The 22,863-nt window shown below is 47.6% G+C and overlaps 1 protein-coding gene across 6 annotated transcripts in view; it reads right to left on the bottom strand.

Annotated features, from left to right (window-relative positions):
- The window catches only part of LBHD2 (LBH domain containing 2), an 86,197-nt gene that overhangs the window by 19,069 nt on the left and 44,265 nt on the right, over positions 1-22,863 (bottom strand). For all 6 annotated transcript variants that reach the window (XM_063948489.1, XM_063948488.1, XM_063948492.1 and 3 more), the window contains exons 2-3: positions 16,209-16,296; positions 13,216-13,390 (exon numbers count right to left, since the gene is read on the bottom strand). In XM_063948489.1, the coding sequence (XP_063804559.1) occupies positions 13,216-13,390; positions 16,209-16,295 (262 nt within the window). In that variant the 5' untranslated portion in view covers position 16,296. The remainder of the gene's footprint in view (positions 1-13,215; positions 13,391-16,208; positions 16,297-22,863) is intronic.

Raw genomic sequence — 22,863 nt, 5'->3', positions numbered from 1 at the left:
GTAAAATTTTACAAACGTGTTCTCCCCTGACCACGTAGCTGCTCGGCAAAGTTGTAATGCCGAGACCCCTCGGGCAGCCGCCCAAGATGAGCCCACCTTCCTTGTGGAGTGGGCCCTTACAGATTTAGGCTGTGGCAGGCCTGCCACAGAATGTGCAAGTTGGATTGTGCTACAGATCCAACGAGCAATCGTCTGCTTAGACGCAGGAGCACCCATCTTGTTGGGTGCATACAATATAAACAACGAGTCAGATTTTCTGACTCCAGCTGTCCTTGCAATATATATTCAATGCTCTGACAACGTCCAGTAACTTGGAGTCCTCCAAGTCACTTGTAGCCGCAGGCACTACAATAGGCTGGTTCAGATGAAATGCTGACACCACCTTAGGGAGAAAATGCGGACGAGTCCGCAGTTCCGCCCTGTCCGAATGGAAAATCAGATATGGGCTTTTGTAAGATAAAGCTGCCAGTTCTGACACTCTCCTGGCCGAAGCCAGGGCTAGAAGCATGGTCACTTTCCATGTGAGATATTTCAAATCCACATTTTTTAGTGGTTCAAACCAATGAGATTTTAGAAAGTCCAAAACCACATTGAGATCCCACGGTGCCACTGGAGGCACCACAGGAGGCTGTATATGCAGCACTCCCTTAACAAAAGTCTGGACTTCAGGGACTGAAGCCAATTCTTTCTGGAAGAAAATCGACAGGGCCGAAATTTGAACCTTAATAGATCCCAATTTGAGACCCATAGACAATCCTGATTGCAGGAAATGTAGGAATCGACCCAGTTGAAATTCCTCCGTCGGAGCACTCCAATCCTCGCACCACGCAACATATTTTCGCCAGATGCGGTGATAATGTTGCACGGTTACTTCCTTCCTTGCTTTAATCAAAGTAGGAATGACTTCTTCTGGCATGCCTTTTTCCTTTAGGATCCGGCGTTCAACCGCCATGCCGTCAAACGCAGCCGCGGTAAGTCTTGAAACAGACAGGGACCCTGCTGAAGCAAGTCCCTCCTTAGAGGTAGAGGCCACGGATCTTCCGTGATCATCTCTTGAAGTTCCGGGTACCAAGTCCTTCTTGGCCAATCCGGAACCACTAGTATCGTTCTTACGCCTCTTTGCCGTATAATTCTCAATACTTTTGGTATGAGAGGCAGAGGAGGAAACACATACACCGACTGGTACACCCAAGGCGTTACCAGCGCGTCCACAGCTATTGCCTGCGGATCTCTTGACCTGGCGCAATACCTGTCCAGTTTTTTGTTGAGGCGAGACGCCATCATGTCCACCATTGGTCTTTCCCAACGGGTTACCAGCATGTGGAAGACTTCTGGATGAAGTCCCCACTCTCCCGGGTGAAGGTCGTGTCTGCTGAGGAAGTCTGCTTCCCAGTTGTCCACTCCCGGGATGAACACTGCTGACAGTGCTATTACATGATTCTCTGCCCAGCGAAGAATCCTTGCAGCTTCTGCCATTGCACTCCTGCTTCTTGTGCCGCCCTGTCTGTTCACATGGGCGACTGCCGTGATGTTGTCCGACTGGATCAACACCGGTTTTCCCTGAAGCAGAGGTTCTGCCTGGCTTAGAGCATTGTAGATTGCTCTTAGTTCCAGAATGTTTATGTGAAGAGAGGTTTCCAGGCTCGTCCACACTCCCTGGAAGTTTCTTCCTTGTGTGACTGCTCCCCAGCCTCTCAGGCTGGCGTCCGTGGTCACCAGGATCCAATCCTGTATGCCGAATCTGCGGCCCTCCAATAGATGAGCACTCTGCAACCACCACAGAAGAGATACCCTTGTCCTTGGAGACAGGGTTATCCGCTGGTGCATCTGAAGATGCGACCCTGACCATTTGTCCAACAGATCCCTCTGGAAAATTCTTGCGTGGAATCTGCCGAATGGAATTGCTTCGTAAGAAGCCACCATTTTCCCCAGGACTCTTGTGCATTGATGTACAGACACCTTTCCTGGTTTTAGGAGGTTCCTGACAAGCTCGGATAACTCCTTGGCTTTTTCCTCCGGGAGAAAAACCTTTTTCTGAACCGTGTCCAGAATCATCCCTAGGAACAGCAGACGAGTTGTCGGCATTAACTGGGATTTTGGAATATTCAGAATCCACCCGTGCTGTTTTAGCACTTCTTGAGACAGTGCTAATCCCATCTCTAGCTGTTCTCTGGACCTTGCCCTTATCAGGAGATCGTCCAAGTATGGGATAATTAATACGCCTTTTCTTCGAAGAAGAATCATCATCTCGGCCATTACCTTTGTAAAGACCCGAGGTGCCGTGGACAATCCGAACGGCAGCGTCTGAAACTGATAGTGACAGTTTTGTACGACGAACCTGAGGTACCCCTGGTGTGAGGGGTAAATTGGAACGTGGAGGTACGCATCCTTGATGTCCAAGGATACCATAAAGTCCCCTTCTTCCAGGTTCGCTATCACTGCTCTGAGTGACTCCATCTTGAACTTGAACTTCTTTATGTACAGGTTCAAGGACTTCAGATTTAGAATAGGTCTTACCGAGCCATCCGGCTTCGGTACCACAAATAGAGTGGAATAATACCCCTTTCCTTGTTGTAGAAGAGGTACCTTGACTATCACCTGCTGAGAGTACAGCTTGTGAATGGCTTCCAAGACCGTCTCCCTTTCGGAGGGGGACGTTGGTAAAGCAGACTTCAGGAAACGGCGAGGTGGATCTGTCTCTAGTTCCAACCTGTATCCCTGAGATATTATCTGCAGGATCCAGGGATCTACCTGCGAGTGAGCCCACTGCGCGCTGAAATTCTTGAGACGACCGCCCACCGCCCCCGAGTCCGCTTGAGAAGCCCCAGCGTCATGCTGAGGCTTTTGTAGAAGCGGGGGAGGGCTTCTGTTCCTGGGAAGGAGCTGCCTGTTGCTGTCTCTTCCCCCTTCCTCTGCCTCGTGGCAGATATGAATATCCCTTTGCTCTCTTGTTTTTAAAGGAACGAAAGGGCTGCGGTTGAAAAGTCGGTGTCTTTTTCTGTTGGGGAGTAACTTGAGGTAAAAAGGTGGATTTCCCGGCTGTAGCCGTGGCCACCAAATCTGATAGACCGACTCCAAATAACTCCTCCCCTTTATACGGCAAAACTTCCATATGCCGTTTTGAGTCCGCATCGCCTGACCACTGTCGCGTCCATAAACTTCTTCTGGCCGAAATGGACATAGCACTTACCCGTGATGCCAGTGTGCAGATATCCCTCTGTGCATCACGCATATAAAGAAATGCATCCTTTATTTGCTCTAAAGACAGTAAAACATTGTCCCTATCCAGGGTATCAATATTTTCAATCAGGGACTCTGACCAAGCTACTCCAGCACTGCACATCCAGGCTGTCGCTATAGCTGGTCGTAGTATAACACCTGTATGTGTGTATATACTTTTTTGGATATTTTCCATCCTCCTATCTGCTGGATCTTTAAGTGCGGCCGTCTCAGGAGAGGGTAACGCCACTTGTTTAGATAAGCGTGTGAGCGCCTTGTCCACCCTAGGAGGTGTTTCCCAGCGCGCCCTAACCTCTGGCGGGAAAGGGTATAAAGCCAATAACTTCTTTGAAATTAGCATCTTTTTATCGGGGGCAACCCACGCTTCATCACACACCTCATTTAGTTCTTCTGACTCAGGAAAAACTATAGGTAGTTTTTTCACACCCCACATAATACCCTGTTTAGTGGTACCTGTAGTATCAGCTAAATGTAACGCCTCCTTCATTGCCAAAATCATATAACGTGTGGCCCTACTGGAAAATACGGTTGATTCGTCACCGTCGCCACTGGAATCAGTGCCTGTGTCTGGGTCTGTGTCGACCGACTGAGGCAAAGGGCGTTTTACAGCCCCTGACGGTGTTTGAGGCGCCTGGACAGGCACTAATTGATTGTCCGGCCGTCTCATGTCGTCAAACGACTGCTTTAGCGTGTTGACACTATCCCGTAATTCCATAAATAAAGGCATCCATTCTGGTGTCGACCCCCTAGGAGGTGACATCCCCATATTTGGCAATTGCTCCGCCTCCACACCAATATCGTCCTCATACATGTCGACACACACGTACCGACACACAGCAGACACACAGGGAATGCTCTTAACGAAGACAGGACCCCACTAGCCCTTTGGGGAGACAGAGGGAGAGTTTGCCAGCACACACCAAAGCGCTATATCTGACAGGGATAGCCTTATAATAAGTGCTCCCTGTATAGCTGCTTTTATAATATAATTTTTGCCACTATTTTGCCCCCCCTCTCTTGTTTTACCCTGTTTCTGTAGTGCAGTGCAGGGGAGAGACCTGGGAGCCGTCCTGACCAGCGGAGCTGTGTAAGGAAAATGGCGCTGTGTGCTGAGGAGATAGGCCCCGCCCCTTTTCCGGCGGGCTCGTCTCCCGCTCTTTAGTGGATTCTGGCAGGGGTTAAATATCTCCATATAGCCCCCGGAGGCTATATGTGAGGTATTTTTTAGCCAAATAGGTTTTCATTTGCCTCCCAGGGCGCTCCCCTCCCAGCGCCCTGCACCCTCAGTGACTGCCGTGTGAAGTGTGCTGAGAGGAAAATGGCGCACAGCTGCAGTGCTGTGCGCTACCTTTAGAAGACTGAGGAGTCTTCTGCCGCCGATTCTGGACCTCTTCTTGTTTCAGCATCTGCAAGGGGGCCGGCGGCGAGGCTCCGGTGACCATCCAGGCTGTACCTGTGATCGTCCCTCTGGAGCTGATGTCCAGTAGCCAAGAAGCCAATCCATCCTGCACGCAGGTGAGTTCACTTCTTCTCCCCTAAGTCCCTCGTTGCAGTGATCCTGTTGCCAGCAGGACTCACTGTAAAATAAAAAACCTAAGCTAAACTTTTCTAAGCAGCTCTTTAGGAGAGCCACCTAGATTGCACCCTTCTCGGCCGGGCACAAAAATCTAACTGAGGCTTGGAGGAGGGTCATAGGGGGAGGAGCCAGTGCACACCACCTGATCGGAAAGCTTTACTTTTTGTGCCCTGTCTCCTGCGGAGCCGCTATTCCCCATGGTCCTTTCAGGAACCCCAGCATCCACTAGGACGATAGAGAAATAAAGGTGCGGAGAAGAAGCATTTTTAGGGGTGCTGTGCTGAGGGGTGCACTCCACTATGGGGGTCATTCAGACCCATTCACACGCTGCCTTTTTTCGCAGCCGTGTGATCGGGTCTGAACAGCGCATGTGCATGCACCACAATGCGCAGGGGCGTTGGCCGCCGGCGACGGGGATAACCGGGCAGCGACAGAACTTATGAAGAAAGCGATCGCACCGGCGATCACAAGAAGATTGACAGGAAGAAGGCGTTCATAGGCAACAAATCACCGTTTTCAGGGAGCGTCCGGAAAAACGCAGGAGTGCCCAGCCGTTCGGGAGGAGGATTCCTGACGTCAGCATCGGCCCAGATTGTCGCAGCGGCTGAGTAAGTCCTGGGCTCGCTGCACAGCCGATCGTACCCCTGCACATCGATTACCCCCTCCCCTGTAGGCGGCGATTACCTTGTCGCAGCAGTGCAAAAATCCGCCTGCGTGTGACCAGGTCTAAATCACCCCCAAAATTATGTGAATCTGACGCCAGCTCAGAGCTTGTTGGCAGACTTCGGGTCTTATTCTAGAATACTAAGACAACACCTGCTGGGTAACAACGTTGACCTTGGTGAAGAAGCCCATTTCTGGGGCAATGAATGGATCATGACTTATATTGCACATAGCTCCTATATCCTCTCACTCTCATTAATAATTTAAGTTAGAAATGTGGACAATCCCAGCAGCACTTTATGAGAAAAATTAAAAACTTATGAAATGAAATATTGTGGTACCTTAATGGGATATGAGATTTGCCTCTCCGTACACCTACAGTAGACATAATCTGAGTCTCTGGAGGTATCTCCTGGGAGCAGTCAGAAGGTGACCTTCAGTGTGCTGAATAAATGAGCCCGAGTAAGAGGGTATTTCCGTGTGTTTTGGGTTTCTTAGGGACAACTAAAATGGTGCCCTTCTCATCCTTCAATAAAATAATTTAGATGTATGAAGTATGCTTCATACAGGGGTGAGTCTGACACCAGTCTTTCCATATTTAGGACACCTCACTACTCTGTGCTGCTGCGGACCCTGCTCCTCCAACTATGTAACTCTCAGTCTGTGGCTTCCTACTGCCTCCATTCCCCTCCTCACATCATGTCACTGCACCTGTCACATGCAGCCCTGTACTCACTGACACATCACTCATCTCCTGATATACTCTGTGCTGCTGGGGGATCCTGCTCCTTCCACTATATAACTCTCAGTCTGTGGCTTCCTGCTGCCTCCATTCCCCTCCTCACATCATGTCACTTCCCCTGTCACATGCAGCCCTGTCCTCACTGACACATCACTCATCTCCTGATATACTCTGTGCTGCTGGGGACCCTGCTCATCCCACTATATAACTCTCAGTCTGTGGCTTCCTGCTGCCTCCATTCCACTCCTCACATCATGTCACTGCCGCTGTCACATGCAGCCCTGTCCTCACTGATACATCACTCATCTCCTGATATACTCTGTGCTGCTGGGGACCCTGCTCATCCCACTATATAACTCTCAGTCTGTGGCTTCCTGCTGCCTCCATTCCACTCCTCACATCATGTCACTGGCCCTGTCACATGCAGCCCTGTCCTCACTGACACATCACTCATCTCCTGATATACTCTGTGCTGTTGGGGACCCTGCTCCTCCCACTATATAACTCTCAGTCTGTGGCTTCCTGCTGCCTCCATTCCCCTCCTCACATCATGTCACTGCCCCTGTCACATGCAGCTCTGTCCTCACTGACACATCACTCATCTCCTGATATACTCTGTGCTGCTGGTGACCCTGCTCCTCCCACTATATAACTCTCAGTCTGTGGCTTCCTGCTGCCTCCATTCCCCTCATCACATCATGTCACTGCCCCTGTCACATGCAGCCCTGTCCTCACTGACACACCACTCCTCTCCTGATATACTCTGTGCTGCTGGGGACCCTGCTCCTTGCACTATATAACTCTCAGTCTGTTGCTTCCTGCTGCCTCCATTCCCCTCCTCACATCATGTTACTGCCCCTGTCACATGCAGCCCTGTCCTCACTGACACACCACTCCTCTCCTGATATACTTTGTGCTGCTGGGGACCCTGCTCATCCCACTATATAACTCTCAGTCTGTGGCTTCCTGCTGCCTCCATTCCCCTCCTCACATCATGTCACTGCCTCTGTCACATGCAGCCCTGTCCTCACTGACACATCACTTATCTCCTGATATACTCTGTGCTGCTGGGGACCCTGCTCATCCCACTATATAACTCTCAGTCTGTGGCTTCCTGCTACCTCCATTCCCCTCCTCACATCATGTCACTGCCTCTGTCACATGCAGCCCTGTCCTCACTGACACATCACTCATCTCCTGATATACTCTGTGCTGCTGGGGATACCTGTTCCTTCCACTAAATTTGCACCCATTAAGATTTTAGTCCTTAACTATTAATGGGGCAGAAAGTGTTGTGTATGACAAATATGCAATAAGCCCTACTGAATATGGGATATTGCTACACAAAAAGTAATATTAGTACCCGCAAAAGGAGCAGTATTTCGGAAGTGATAAATTTGTTAGGCAAAAGGAGCAGTTTTTTGGAAGTGATAAATTTGTTTGGCAATGATGAATTCTGAAAAACCTGTGACTGAGAATTGAAAAACTGAAAAATTCTCAGTTCACAATTTTTTCGTGATGAATACGCCCCACGGTTATTTCACAGGACAAGTAGCTGGAACGATCATGCCTTTATACCGTCATTTCCAGTTCACACAGCTGTAAGGCGGAAAGTTACCATGTAACAGGGTTACCCGCGTTCCTGTACAGACCATGAGAAGATTGAAATCTCCAGCACGCAGTAATCACAAACAAGAGTACGACTTACAGAGAGACGACTGATTGCAGGATTTAGCAATGTCACAAATGCGGAATTGCCGGAAAAGCCACATCTGTCTTCTTGGCAAAATAAAGAGGTCAAGAGAGGATTTTAAGACACCTCTGATCTAGGACAGCGATCTTGCACTGTTACATGGGGGCTCAGCCAGAGCTGGGAATAAACAGCACATTGCGATCTATCAGCATTTACATGTGCATCCAAGCAGATTTAATTATTACAATGAAAATCAATTATTTTAAATCACAATTATTTAGCCCCCATGCCACCAACTGATGTGTACATTTGCATCATTTCTGCTACTGTCTGGGTAAAACAATGTACGCCAACAAATTAACATGTTTAAAGACCCCTGTTGCGGCAGCTTGTCTATATTTACATGCGGGAGATGGATAATTTCTTGGATTCCTCTTGTTCTTATCTCTATGCAAAGCATCGGGAAAGAAAAATATGTCTGCTTGCTGCAATACACAAAGGAGTATACTGTAGATCAATCCTCACAATTATATACTAGTGCCAGTGACAGGGGGGAGAGAAATGACAGTGGGGAGGGGCTAGAAAAGTTATTATTGAACAGGGGTGCATATGCATTACATCAGAGACTGATAATACACGGTGACGGAAGGTGGTGATCGCGTGGTAGGAAGTGACCTGTCTACTCCTAGCTAATGCATGGCTGCAGTGTGTGACAGAGGCAGTGACATGACTTATATAGAGTGAGGTCCACAGCAGCACAGAGTGTATCAGGAGATGAGTGATGTGTCAGTGAGGACAGGGCTGCATGTGACAGGGGCAGTGACATGATGTGAGGAGGGGAATGGAGGCAGCAGGAAGTCACAGACTGAGAGTTATATAGTGGGAGGAGCAGGGTCCACAGCAGCACAGAGTATATCAGGAGATGAGGGATGTGTCAGTGAGGACAGGGCTGCATGTGACAGGGACAGTGACATGATGTGAGGAGGGGAATGGAGGCAGCAGGAAGCCACAGACTGAGAGTTATATAGTGGGAGGAGCAGGGTCCCCAACAGCACAGAGTATATTAGGAGATGAGTGATGTGTCAGTGAGGACAGGGCTGCATGTGACAGGGGCAGTGACATGATGTGAGGAGGGGAATGGAGGCAGCAGGAAGACACAGACTGAGAGTTATATAGTGGAAAGAGCAGGGTCCCCAGCAGCCTTAATGGGTGCAAATTTAGTGGAAGGAACAGGTATCCCCAGCAGCACAGAGTTTATCAGGAGAGGAGTGATGTGTCAGTGAGGACAGGGCTGCATGTGACAGGGGCAGTGACATGATGTGAGGGGGGGGGGGGGGGGGGGATGGAGGCAGCAGGAAGCCACAGACTGAGAGTTATATAGTGGGAGGAGCAGGGTCCCCAGCAGCACAGAGTATATCAGGAGATGAGTGATGTGTCAGTGAGGACAGGGCTGCATGTGACAGGGGCAGTAACATGATGTGAGTAGGGGAATGGAGGCAGCAGGAAGCCACAGACTGAGAGTTATATAGTGGGAGGAGCAGGGTCCCCAGCAGCACAGAGTAAATCAGGAGATGAGTGATGTGTCAGTGAGGACAGGGCTGCATGTGACAGGGGCAGTGACATGATATGAGGAGGGGAATGGAGGCAGCAGAAAGCCACAGACTGACAGTTATATAGTGGGAGGAGCAGGGTCCCCAGCAGCACAGAGTATATCAGGAGATGAGTGATGTGTCAGTGAGGACAGGGCTGCATGTGACAGGGGCAGTGTCATGATGTGAGGAGGGGAATGGAGGCAGCAGGAAGCCACAGACTGAGAGTTATATAGTGGGAGGAGCAGGGTCCCCAGCAGCACAGAGTATATCAGGAGATGAGTGATGTGTCAGTGAGGACAGGGCTGCATGTGACAGGGGCAGTGACATGATGTGAGGAGGGGAATGGAGGCAGCAGGAAGCCACAGACTGAGAGTTATATAGTGGAAGGAACAGGTATCCCCAGCAGCACAGAGTATATCAGGAGATGAGTGATGTGTCAGTGAGGACAGGGCTGCATGTGACAGGGGCAGTGACATGATGTGAGGAGGGGAATGGAGGCAGCAGGAAGCCACAGACTGAGAGTTATATAGTGGGAGGAGCAGGGTCCCCAGCAGCACAGAGTATATCAGGAGATGAGTGATGTGTCAGTGAGGACAGGGCTGCATGTGACAGGGGCAGTGACATGATGTGAGGAGGGGAATGGAGGCAGCAGGAAGCCACAGACTGAGAGTTATATAGTGGGAGGAGCAGGGTCCCCAGCAGCACAGAGTATATCAGGAGATGAGTGATGTGTCAGTGAGGACAGGGCTGCATGTGACAGGGGCAGTGACATGATGTGAGGAGGGGAATGGAGGCAGCAGGAAGCCACAGACTGAGAGTTATATAGTGGAAGGAACAGGTATCCCCAGCAGCACAGAGTATATCAGGAGATGAGTGATGTGTCAGTGAGGACAGGGCTGCATGTGACAGGGGCAGTGACATGATGTGAGGAGGGGAATGGAGGCAGCAGGAAGTCACAGACTGAGAGTTATATAGTGGGAGGAGCAGGGTCCCCAGCAGCACAGAGTATATCAGGAGATGAGTGATGTGACAGTGAGGACATGGCTGCATGTGACAGGGGCAGTGACATGATGTGAGGAGGGGAATGGGGGCAGCAGGAAGCCACAGACTGAGAGTTATATAGTGGGAGGAGCAGGGTCCCCAGCAGCACAGAGTATATCAGGAGATGAGTGATGTGACAGTGACGACAGGGCTGCATGTGACAGGGGCAGTGACATGATGTGAGGGGGGGGGGGTGGAGGCAGCAGGAAGCCACAGACTGAGAGTTATATAGTGGGAGGAGCAGGGTCCCCAGCAGCACAGAGTATATCAGGAGATGAGTGATGTGTCAGTGAGGACAGGGCTGCATGTGACAGGGGCAGTAACATGATGTGAGTAGGGGAATGGAGGCAACAGGAAGCCACAGACTGAGAGTTATATAGTGGGAGGAGCAGGGTCCCCAGCAGCACAGAGTAAATCAGGAGATGAGTGATGTGTCAGTGAGGACAGGGCTGCATGTGACAGGGGCAGTGACATGATATGAGGAGGGGAATGGAGGCAGCAGAAAGCCACAGACTGACAGTTATATAGTGGGAGGAGCAGGGTCCCCAGCAGCACAGAGTATATCAGGAGATGAGTGATGTGTCAGTGAGGACAGGGCTGCATGTGACAGGGGCAGTGTCATGATGTGAGGAGGGGAATGGAGGCAGCAGGAAGCCACAGACTGAGAGTTATATAGTGGGAGGAGCAGGGTCCCCAGCAGCACAGAGTATATCAGGAGATGAGTGATGTGTCAGTGAGGACAGGGCTGCATGTGACAGGGGCAGTGACATGATGTGAGGAGGGGAATGGAGGCAGCAGGAAGCCACAGACTGAGAGTTATATAGTGGAAGGAACAGGTATCCCCAGCAGCACAGAGTATATCAGGAGATGAGTGATGTGTCAGTGAGGACAGGGCTGCATGTGACAGGGGCAGTGACATGATGTGAGGAGGGGAATGGAGGCAGCAGGAAGTCACAGACTGAGAGTTATATAGTGGGAGGAGCAGAGTCCCCAGCAGCACAGAGTATATCAGGAGATGAGTGATGTGATAGTGAGGGCAGGGTTGCATGTGACAGGGGCAGTGACATGATGTGAGGAGGGGAATGGAGGCAGCAGTAAGCCACAGACTGAGAGTTATATAGTGGGAGGAGCAGGGTCCCCAGCAGCACAGAGTATATCAGGAGATGAGTGATGTGATAGTGAGGGCAGGGCTGCATGTGACAGGGGCAGTGACATGATGTGAGGAGAGGAATGGAGGCAGCAGGAAGCCACAGACTGAGAGTTATATAGTGGGAGGAGCAGTGTCCCCAGCAGCACAGAGTATATCAGGAGATGAGTGATGTGTCAGTGGGGACAGGGCTGCATGTGACAGGGGCAGTGACATGATGTGAGGAGGGGAATGGAGGCAGCAGGAAGTCACAGACTGAGAGTTATATAGTGGGAGGAGCAGAGTCCCCAGCAGCACAGAGTATATCAGGAGATGAGTGATGTGATAGTGAGGGCAGGGTTGCATGTGACAGGGGCAGTGACATGATGTGAGGAGGGGAATGGAGGCAGCAGTAAGCCACAGACTGAGAGTTATATAGTGGGAGGAGCAGGGTCCCCAGCAGCACAGAGTATATCAGGAGATGAGTGATGTGATAGTGAGGGCAGGGCTGCATGTGACAGGGGCAGTGACATGATGTGAGGAGAGGAATGGAGGCAGCAGGAAGCCACAGACTGAGAGTTATATAGTGGGAGGAGCAGTGTCCCCAGCAGCACAGAGTATATCAGGAGATGAGTGATGTGTCAGTGGGGACAGGGCTGCATGTGACAGGGGCAGTGACATGATGTGAGGAGGGGAATGGAGGCAGCAGGAAGTCACAGACTGAGAGTTATATAGTGGGAGGAGCAGGGTCCCCAGCAGCACAGAGTATATCAGGAGATGAGAGATGTGTCAGTGAGGACAGGACTGCATGTGACAGGGGCAGTGACATGATGTGAGGAGGTGAGAAGTGTACATGTCACATAGCGATAAGTATAGATGCTTGTATTTGTCAATTATTTTTTTTAAATGGTTCTTTGATTCATTAGATAAAATGTTTAGTTTTATATTAATTAAAAAAAATTCAGCTAATTTAATAATAATCAAAGGGGGTCGACTTTCAACTCAAAAATATAAAAGAAAATAAAGCCATTTAGTTCACTGGGAACTGAGCGCCTCACGTCCCGTGAAAGAAAATAACAGCTGCCTCCATTGTGGCTTGGCAACAGTTACAGCGACATCCAAAGCGAGGGGCTTCCAAAGATTTCAGGCAACTGTAGCCAAACATATAACAAAAACTCAGCAAATGCACATTTTACTGTCAGTTATAGGGGCAGATGTACTAAGCTTTGGAGAGAGATACCAGCCAATCAGCTCCTAACTGCCATGTTACAGGCTCTGGGGTCTATTTACTAAGCCTTGGATGGTGAAGTGGACGGAGATAAAGTACCAGCCAATCAGCTCCTAACTGCCATGTTACAGGCTGGGTTTGAAAAATGACAGTTAGGAGCTGATTGTCTGGTACCTTATCTCCGTCCACTTTATCTCTATCCAAGGCTTAGTAAATAGACCTGTCTGTCTGAAAACTGACAGTTAGGAGCTGATTGGCTATCACTCTGCAAGGCTTAGTACATCTGCCCCAGAATGAGAAGCTCCTCTACATACCTTCTACGTCTGAAAACCCTTTGCAGGACTTTGCTTTGTCATCTGTAGGCGAGATGTCCTCTGGAGGCCAACGCAGCTCTCCGCTCTCCACGTCTCCAGATTCAGTGGGCTCCACCACTATTGACGGTAACCGCTTGGTCAGCTTAGGGTGCTTGTCATGGGAGTCTGGGAAGATCTAGGGTTAGATGCAACTGTTACCGGGGTGTCCTTGCTGAAGAAGACAGCCAATGTATTACTGGTGACTGTTTATATGTAAATCAGTCATTCAAGCGTTAACTTTAATGTGCATGAATCTTGATAGGTCAGTTCATTCATTGATAAAAGTCAGAGACCTGGAATTTTGGGGATGAGAAATATGACAGCGGGCATTGAGCAACGTTTGAATGATTTTCTAAATAAATAAAAAAAAGTATCTTACCAGCAACTGAATTGGCACACTTCTCATGCCACTAGCATTTGTGTATGAGTTGGGTAGATATTTACTTTTTTCTGCACCGTTACAATTTGCAACAAGTAAAAAAGTCATTTTGACTTTTGCCTCAAGAATACTCGTATTTTAATAAGAATGAATGATCTTTATTCCGTCATCACCAAAATGTGCTGACTTGTGTTCTTCCTCATTGCGGGCCTGATTCAAAGGTACATGCAATAGGGCCGTATTTGCGGACAGCCACAGAAGCCTGACCTGCTACCCTATGCTGAAGTGACAATCCGTAAGGCTAAAGCGGGAATCCGTGCAAGTCAGGTGGGTTCTGTGCGCTTGCATTGCTGCTGCCCAGTTGTCACCTCGAAATGGCCAATTTCACGGAAAGACCAATACGACCAAGACGCGTCCGACTCTAAGGGTGATATTCAATTATCCTAATTGTCCCGCCAGGGACAATCCTGTTACCCCCGATAAGCCAGCACGAGCGGTGGCTTATCGGGGGTTACCTGAAGCTGCACCGGGTGCTGGCTGCTGTCAACGCCCGGTGCAGTGCTGCTCCTCCGGCTCCCCCGGTCACATGGCCGCTCCTCCGTCATGTGACCACTGCTGGGGGCGGAAGAGAGGGGTGATGAGGTTACGGCGCTGCCCCGGCTTCTCTGCCGGGGGGTCACTGCGCCAGGGACAGCTTCCGGATGCCTGCAGTTCCAGCCTGCTGCAGGTTGTCCCGCTCATCGGGGATTTTTATTACCAAATGCCCACCCCCGTTTCCGTGCGAAAACGGGGCTGTTTCTACCGAAAACACACAGGTTTCACTGAACCTGTGTGTTTTCGGGAGAAAGGGCATTTTTTTACTGGCGATCAATCTGGATAGCCAGTAAAAAAAATAATCGGGGAAACATCGGGAAAAATCATACGTTTTTCGCACCCGATGTTTTACCGGGCCTAATAGGATATCCCCCTAAGTAAGGCCTCATTCAGCATCAGTTGCAAATGCGAATTATCGCGCAGTGAGCGATTATCGGCACACTGCGCACGCATACACCTCCATACACAACACAGTGCGCATGTGCCAAGTCTGGTTCCCGTCATCGTACCTCGGTATCTGCGAATACAGTAGCGATCCCATTTAGCAACGATAAAAGGAGTGGTGAAGGTGTGTCGGTGGGATGGGTACGCAATTCCCGCGATACTGGGTGTGTTGTGGGGGTATCCCGGGCGTTGCAGTCGCAATATATGGGAAATAGATTGCAGAAATTGCAAGCGCATGAACAGCACAGACTGGGTAGCTAGAGAGCACCGCAGACTGTGGAAGTCCTGACGGCAGAAGCTAAAGTTCCCACGGTCAAGCTAATAACTGCAAAATCCCATGCGGCGGATGGTGTTCTCAGTGATGCAGGGAACGCTGCTTAGTGCGCTGCATGCTTAATTACACAAATTAACCCTTTACAATTGACAAAATAACACTTTTCTTTAGCTATGTTTGTTGTCGTGTGTATGCGCATTTTAGCGCAGTGTTGTGCATAAGTTACTACTATTGTAAGCAACAGGAATGTGGGAACAACGAGAGATTGCGGATGCAGTTATGTGATTTTCCCTACGCTTCGTGGCTGGCTTTACAAATTCTTTGCCTAAACATTTCTCTGTGTAATTAATGATTTGATTAGTAATCTATTAGAAATTGCTGTGTGTGAAGTTAGTGAGTAGCACATGGTACAATGGGTGTATGCTGACATCGACGTATAAGAGACGCGTTTATTCTCCTAATTTTGAGTGAATGTACGCAATGCTGCGTTTGTAGCTATGCGTGCAATGGGAGTAGGCTATATTCGCGATAGACTTGTAATATATGCAGATGTGGGCGTTCCCTCGTCATTGCAATCCATGCTGAATCAGTCCCTGAGTCTGAATATGGAGCACAACGGAACTTGTATTGGAAAAAAGCTGCGGCTGCTACATTGTAGCACATCGTATACAGATTCAGAGACACACTCGCACACAGATATACAAACGTCGCCTATCAAATTATACAGCAGAGTCTACTGATGGGTCCTACGTTGTGATTAAGACCGAATTTCGGCAAAAAAGACGCCCGGCACTAGCAGAGTCTCACGGGGCCTAGAGCGCCAAGATGGTCTGTTTGCCGCGACGGCAGCAATAATGTATGAGGGCACATTTGTACTACTACACATCAAACCATACGTGTATTTGTGGGTTCATTTTTTTCTCTCTTTCTCTCTGAATATTTTCCTGAGCATTCTCTGGCATACTGTACAAGGAAAGATAAGACGGTGCAAGTATGAACTACACATCATGCACTTAATTATTTGGCTGCTTTCTACTGACGGACTTAAAGCGATAGGTACATTGACCAATTCAGCCATGAAAGGAGTGATCATAGTTTAGGTTTCTGATCATTTCACAATCAAACCAGCGTCCAAACGGTTAAGTGTGGCACCGGCTTACGGTCACTAGGAGAGGTGAGTTCTGCGTGGCACTGGGTGTAATAATGATGGTGCATAGGAAGCGGGTACATTAAAAGCAAGTTCAGTACAAGCAAGCAACTTACCTGAACAGCATGTCCCTCTGCCCCCGACGTGGCACTTAGCGTGAATTCTTCCATCGCTGGTTCACAAGTGTTCATCACTTCTGTCATTCTGCAAAACAATACAAGCTTGTTATCACACACAGAAGTCAAGGAGTGAGTGCAAAGGAACCATGAAAACAAGGAGGAATTGTGCCAAATCTGCAAACGGCTGGTACCACCTGAGGACGTGGCACTTGGCCCACTGAAGGTCATTACTTTTTGTGGCAAATTTCCGGAATTAATTTCTAAGTAAAAATGATGCTCAGCTGGCTAGTGTTGACTTCACTCCTTCCTCCTCATGCAAAGTAAAACTAATATTAAAGTACTGGAAGCTTTAATGAGTTGTTTGCTGTTGACAAAGGAGAACACTGAGACAGTCTCTGCTAGAGCAAATTGTCCCAGATATTAAAAGGAATAAAGTGACAATTATGTAACACGTACATGTAATTCTAAGCATATTTGCACTGATCAAATATCGTGGGGTTATTCTGTACTGTCCAACGTTCAAAGCACAGCTAAATCTCATCTAAACGATCACATCAAATCGTAGAACAGTTGTTTGTGTGTTTCAAGAATATTGCACAAAAGATATTGCACAAAACTTTATTTTTATCCCTTTCACACAGAAAGTCAAATTACTAGGGGGAAGAATTTCTACCCGGTAATTTGCCGATAAACACAGGTCCTTTTTCTGTCTGGGTTGAAATTTGACCCAGGAATTTACCAGGGTCGAATTTCAACCTGGATTGACCATTTCACACAGACAAAATAACCGCGTTGATCCGCAAATTACTGGGTAGAAATTCTTGACCCCGTAATTTGCCAGTCTGTGTGAAAGCGGGGTCAGGCAAGGACAGGGCCGGACTGGCTCACAGGGGAAAGCCCCGGTGGGCCCTCCTCCCCCTCTAGGGATCAGGTTCCAGACTCTATCCTAGTGTACTTGAATTATGCATTATACAAATGTTACATTATACTTCACAAGAATATGGATTATTATATATTTACCAAAGGGAACAGAACATGTACTCTGTAATGGTTAGCCAGACCTCTGTGGCGGCTGGCCACGCCCCCACTGGAACCTGGCCACACCCTTAAGCATGGGCCTCTATAACAGCATTCCCCCGGTGGGCCATTCATTCCCCAATCCGACAATGGACAAGGAGCGGCACAATGACCCGGAAAAGCTGGGACTTTCAGACATTTCTGTCTGAAAAAGGTATTATTAAGCCGCATCACTTCCCGGTGTGTTTAAACTCCAAATTTAAAAGGGCAATGGTTTCAACCTGTTAAAATCCAAAATTTCAAAAAATTATATTTTCAAAATATTTATTGCTAATCTTACATGAATATGCCGATATTTTTAAAAATCAGGCCCCAATTACAAAACTATTAAGTGTCCCATGTATAGGACATTGGGTCTGTATGAAATAAAATAAATATAAGTCGAATTACTATTACAAAATAGAACAATGGGTCTTAACAAGTTAATAGCAAGACACGGGATGCTTTGCATTAAAAGCGTTGTCTTTTTAAATTTCAAGCTTAAAAATGCTGCGTTCTTAGTAAATAAACCTCAACGTATCTCTCGGAGTAACATTGTTTTACATAGCAAAATTAAATCTAGAAAACATATTTAGTTTAAAGGGATTTACACTTTTAAATTATTCTTCTCCATTAATTCCCCTTACGAAATAGTCTAAAACTATTCTGTCCTGCACTGAAATTCTACCCCCTAACACAATAGTTATGAATTCATGGTATAGTCCAGATTTATCCTGTCCTTGAAAGACTTACAGATTTGAGACATGACTTTGGATAAATTTGGGCGTGGCTTACAGAGAACTGGGGCGCGGCTGAGTTTACTATGGAGTAAAACCAATGTAAACGGACAGAAAAAGTTGCTAAAAATGGGAAAAAAAGACTAGCATGTAGATCATTAATAGCAATAAAAATGCAATAAAAATTGTCAAATTAAAATGGACCACTGTACTTGTTTTACAACAATAGGAGCTTAGAGACATCACAGTAGTTATGGCATAGCACAAACATCATATACAGTATATAAGTGAAAATAGGATTCCTCTAAAGAAGTTATTATATACAACGAAATGTGTTAGATTACAAACGTCATGTCAAAAGATTGGGCTCCCTGACCATGGCCCTCATTCCGAGTTGTTCGCTCGCTAGCTGCTTTTAGCAGCATTGCACACGCTAGGCCGCCACCCTCTGGGTGTGTATCTTAGCTTAGCAGAATTGCGAACGAAAGATTAGCAGAACTGCTACTAAATAATTCTTTGCAGTTTCTGAGTAGCTCCAGACCTACTCACAGATTGCGATCAGCTCAGTCCGTTTAGTTCCTGGTTTGACGTCACAAACACGCCCTGCGTTCGGCCAGCCACTCCCCCGTTTCTCCAGCCACTCCTGCGTTTTTCCCTGACACGCCTGCGTTTTTTAGCAAACGCCGGGAAAACGCTGAGTTGCCGCCCAGAAACACCCATTTCCTGTCAATCATTCACCGATCAGCAGAGTGACTGAAAAGCGTCGCTTGAGCAACAGCAAAATTACTAAGTTTTTAGTAAAATAACTACGCGCATGTGCATTTAACAGCAAATCGCAGCATAGCGAAAATCGGCAACGAGCGAACAACTCGGAATGACCCCCCATATTCTGATTTCTGGAACTGAGTACTGATTCTGTATTACGTGGATACCTGCACATATTACAAATTGCTTTATTTAAGGGGGATTTCTGCAGTTGATGGAGAACACAAATGACTGTAAGCGTTTTCTGTGATTCCTTTTGAATGATAACACGCTTTCTACTTCTTATTATATAAGCCTCATGATTATAAAAGAGACAGTAATTAAGGTCGTCCCTAATTATAGGCCCTGTACAGTGCACATTTAACTTCCTGTATATATGTTTTGCTTTTACCGTGTTCTAATCAGTGCACTAACTCTAAGCTCTGGTTGGTCGTCTGAAACAAATATAGGTCCATTTGTTGTATTTGATTTTAACAACTGTTATTGATACATTTTGCATTGTTATTAATGATTCATAGACAAATTGATTATTATGCGTTATTGCCCATTTCGGCTACTTTCAGATACCTGTCTGTCTTTTTAACTTGTGTCTTACTGGGGGACATGTATAAAGACTTCCTGAGAGATACAGTGAAGAAATTGCCCAAAACTTCCAGGGGTCTATTTACTTTCGAGCTCAACGTCGCCGCAAGTTCTGTTCCCACTCTATGGGAATTGGAGCGGGTGGGATGTAGGGGTCGGTAATGTCACCGCCATCTCCTGTCCGCCGGTCACATAACTACATCCCGATTTGAGCACGCCACCTGTTCTGATTCACAGTTCTAAGACGTCATAAGCGATGTACTATTACCGTGGGTTAAACATAAAATAAACATCCTAATATATGGAGTCCAGCCAATACAACCAAAGGTAGGATATAGCTGTTGGTTATATATTTTGTAAAAACCAGAACTAATACCCAGGGATTGTGCACATGGAACAAAATAAATGACTGCAACATTGATGTTGGTAAGGAATGTTCTGTTATTTTTAGTGCAATAGAGCCAAAAGGAGCGCTGTGGATTTATGACCGCTCTCCTGTAACACAGAGCTGCTGCATTAAGTGTACATTCCTCTTGATTATTTTAGAATGTATATAGGTCAGTGCGGAAGTTCTACAACTCGCACAGTGCCTGGTGCTTGTGACACTATATTATTTCCCACTCATCTTATGACTAATTTAGATTCCGTCTCAGCCAATTAGATCTCGTTTGGTATATTTGCTCCACGCTCGGGAGAGAACAGCTGATCATCTGTTTGTTGGGTACGCCAGATGTATATAGCTGAAAACAGCTCCCCTGCAGATGAGTCTACATCCAAATGTCATTTTTAGCTGCAGAAATATTGAGCCGGTAGCATTTAGGCAGAGAGAGAAACTGTGTGGATGAAATTATGTATAATTCAGAAGCCAGTCAGTCAAATCCAGGAACCGGCTGAATCTTTTCTAAAAACAGGGAAGACACATTGCCGTTAATACAGATGGGTTCACGGTTATCTTGGGTAGTTTGCTGCGCCTAGGCACAACATGGTTTATTAACATAAACCCTTCATCTATTGTTCTCAGCTGCAATACAATACAGAGAGCAATACAGCAGGGGATTAAGTCCAACTGCCCAGTCTCAGTTAATCCTATTAAAGGTCAAGATAAACATGGACCCATCTGTAGGAGAAGCTTCCAAAAGTTTTGCTTTGTTGTATTGGTTTCTGGACAAATATTGTGTTGTTTTTATTTTTATTATACTGGCTAGGGCAAGGGTAGGGCAACTCGCTGTTGCTACAGTGTAATGTGCATGAAGCAGAGTCATGTGGGTCAATATCAATTCAGTATTCAATAACCGTGTACACAAATTATGGGCGGGCAGTCAGAGTCACTAAAGGGGAGAAGGAGACAAGGACGCAGAGCAACTGTAACATAGATCGTGCTATTGGGAGAACAAAAGGGAGGAGGGCCCTGCCTGTAGGAGATTACATGTTAAGGGGAAGAGATGAACGACTGAAAGGTGAACTTGGAAGGATACATGGTTTAGGTATAGAGGAGACGAGTGGTGAGTAAGGTGAGATCTGGAAAGCTTTAATAAAAAGGTGGGTTTCAATGGAATATTTATATCTAGGGAGACTGGTATTAAGTCTGGCTAAGCAAAGGAGTGAGTTCCCGAGGAGGGGTCATAATGGCTGAAGTCTTGGAAGTGAGGGAAAGTGACCTGGGTGGAAGCGAGACCGTGGTCGGAGGAGGAACAGAGGATGGGAGTGTAGACAGAGATGATGGAGAAGTTGGAGTGGCTTCTCGCTTTATCTGTGAGAGTGAGGAACCGTAACTGGATTCTAAAGGCTATACGGACCCAGTGAAGCTGGTGGCAGACAGAACTGGTCAGAACTGCGCATGCGTATGTACCGCAATTCACAGTCGCGTCGTACGGGTACAAAGCGGATCGTTGCTGAGCGATGGATTTTACGAAGAATCCATTCGCACAGCCGATCGCAAGGAGATTGACAGGAAGAAGGCGTTTATAGGTGTCAACTGAACGTTTCCTGGGAGTGGTAGGAAAAACGCAGGCGTGTCCAAGCGTTCGCAGGGCTGGTGACTGACGTCATTTCTGGGCAAGAACAGGCTGAAGTGATCGCAGCGGCTGAGTAAGTTCTGAGCTACTCAGAAACTGCACAAAACTTTTTTGCACATGCAATTGCACACTTGCAAAGTGAAAATACACTCCCCTATAGGTGGCGACTATCTGTTTGCAGCACTGCAAATAGTAGCTAGTGAGCGATCAACTCGGGATGACCCCCTATATCTCAGACCCTAGAGAAACGTCTCCAGTCTTGGTGTCGCTGTGTATTTCAGGCATGTCACTGTCAATCTCAATCAAGGGAATATTTGTGACTATTTCTCCCTAGAATAGTGTTATCTTTGCATTACTGTCAAAAAATAACCTGTTAAAAAAACAATATTGCAGGGCAACCGAGGATAATTTAGCTGCCACAATGGTAATAGCCTACAGAGGGTAATAGTAAAGTACACGCCCAAAATAAAAAATATAAAGTACTGTGAAAAGAAAAACAAAAGCACACAGGGCCGTAACTAGGGCTTACATAACGGTGTTTTTAAATACATTACTAATTATTTTATGAATTCAGCAGATAATGAAACATTATTTTAAACAATACTCCATTATTAAAAATAAACATTAAAAAAAACACTTTTGTCCTGACAATGCCATCCCCAAACATTACATACTATAAGATCACCGATCACCTCTGTTTACAGACAGGGGGCTGCGCTATTGCTGGTCAATATGGCATTTTGTCCATTGATCAATAAACTCCTAAAACCTTATGGGGGTCATTCTGACCCGATCGCACGCTGCAGTTTATCACAGCGGTGCGATCGGGTCAGAATTGCGCATGCGCCGCATGCCGTCGCTGCGCTACGATTGCCTCTGCCTGATTGACAGGCAGAGGCAGTCGCTGGGTGGGGCGGAACGGCGGCGTTTGGCCGACGTTTCGTGGGCACGGTCCGACCAACACAGGCGTGGCCGGACCATGCGGGGGGGCGGGCCACAATGGCTGCTTGACGTCACACGCAGCCGCTGCAGGCCGGTGAGCGACGAGTAGCTCCCGGCTAGCACGCTAAAGCTGTGCCGGCCGGGAGCCACTCCTAAATTGCAAAAGCATCGCCACTGTGCGATGCTTTTGCACTCCTGCGGGGGGGGGGGGGGGGGCGCTACTGACATGCGGGGCGGGATAGCCCTGAACTGGGCGTCCCCCCGCATGTCTATGGTCATGATCGTAGCCCTGCAAAATTTTGCAGGGCTACGATCAACTCGGAATCACCCCCATTATACAGTACAAGACAAGCGTCACTGATCGTTCACTCTTACATACAGTGTCGTACATATAGAAAGAAATTATACACTGTATTAAGGGGCCTCTTCAAACTGGCAAGATTAATTGGAACTGTTCATGGACGTGAAAGCAACACACCCTATCACAAAGCTCCGCTGAAGTTTTTACCTGCAGCTTTGGTCAGCGTGGTGCTTAGCTCCTGTCTCTAGGTGTCT

This window comes from Pseudophryne corroboree, chromosome 12 (assembly GCF_028390025.1).
Source record: "Pseudophryne corroboree isolate aPseCor3 chromosome 12, aPseCor3.hap2, whole genome shotgun sequence".
NCBI lineage: Eukaryota > Metazoa > Chordata > Amphibia > Anura > Myobatrachidae > Pseudophryne > Pseudophryne corroboree.
The sequence above is the reverse complement of the archived record's forward strand: the minus strand, read 5'-3'. Positions and strand labels throughout refer to the sequence as shown.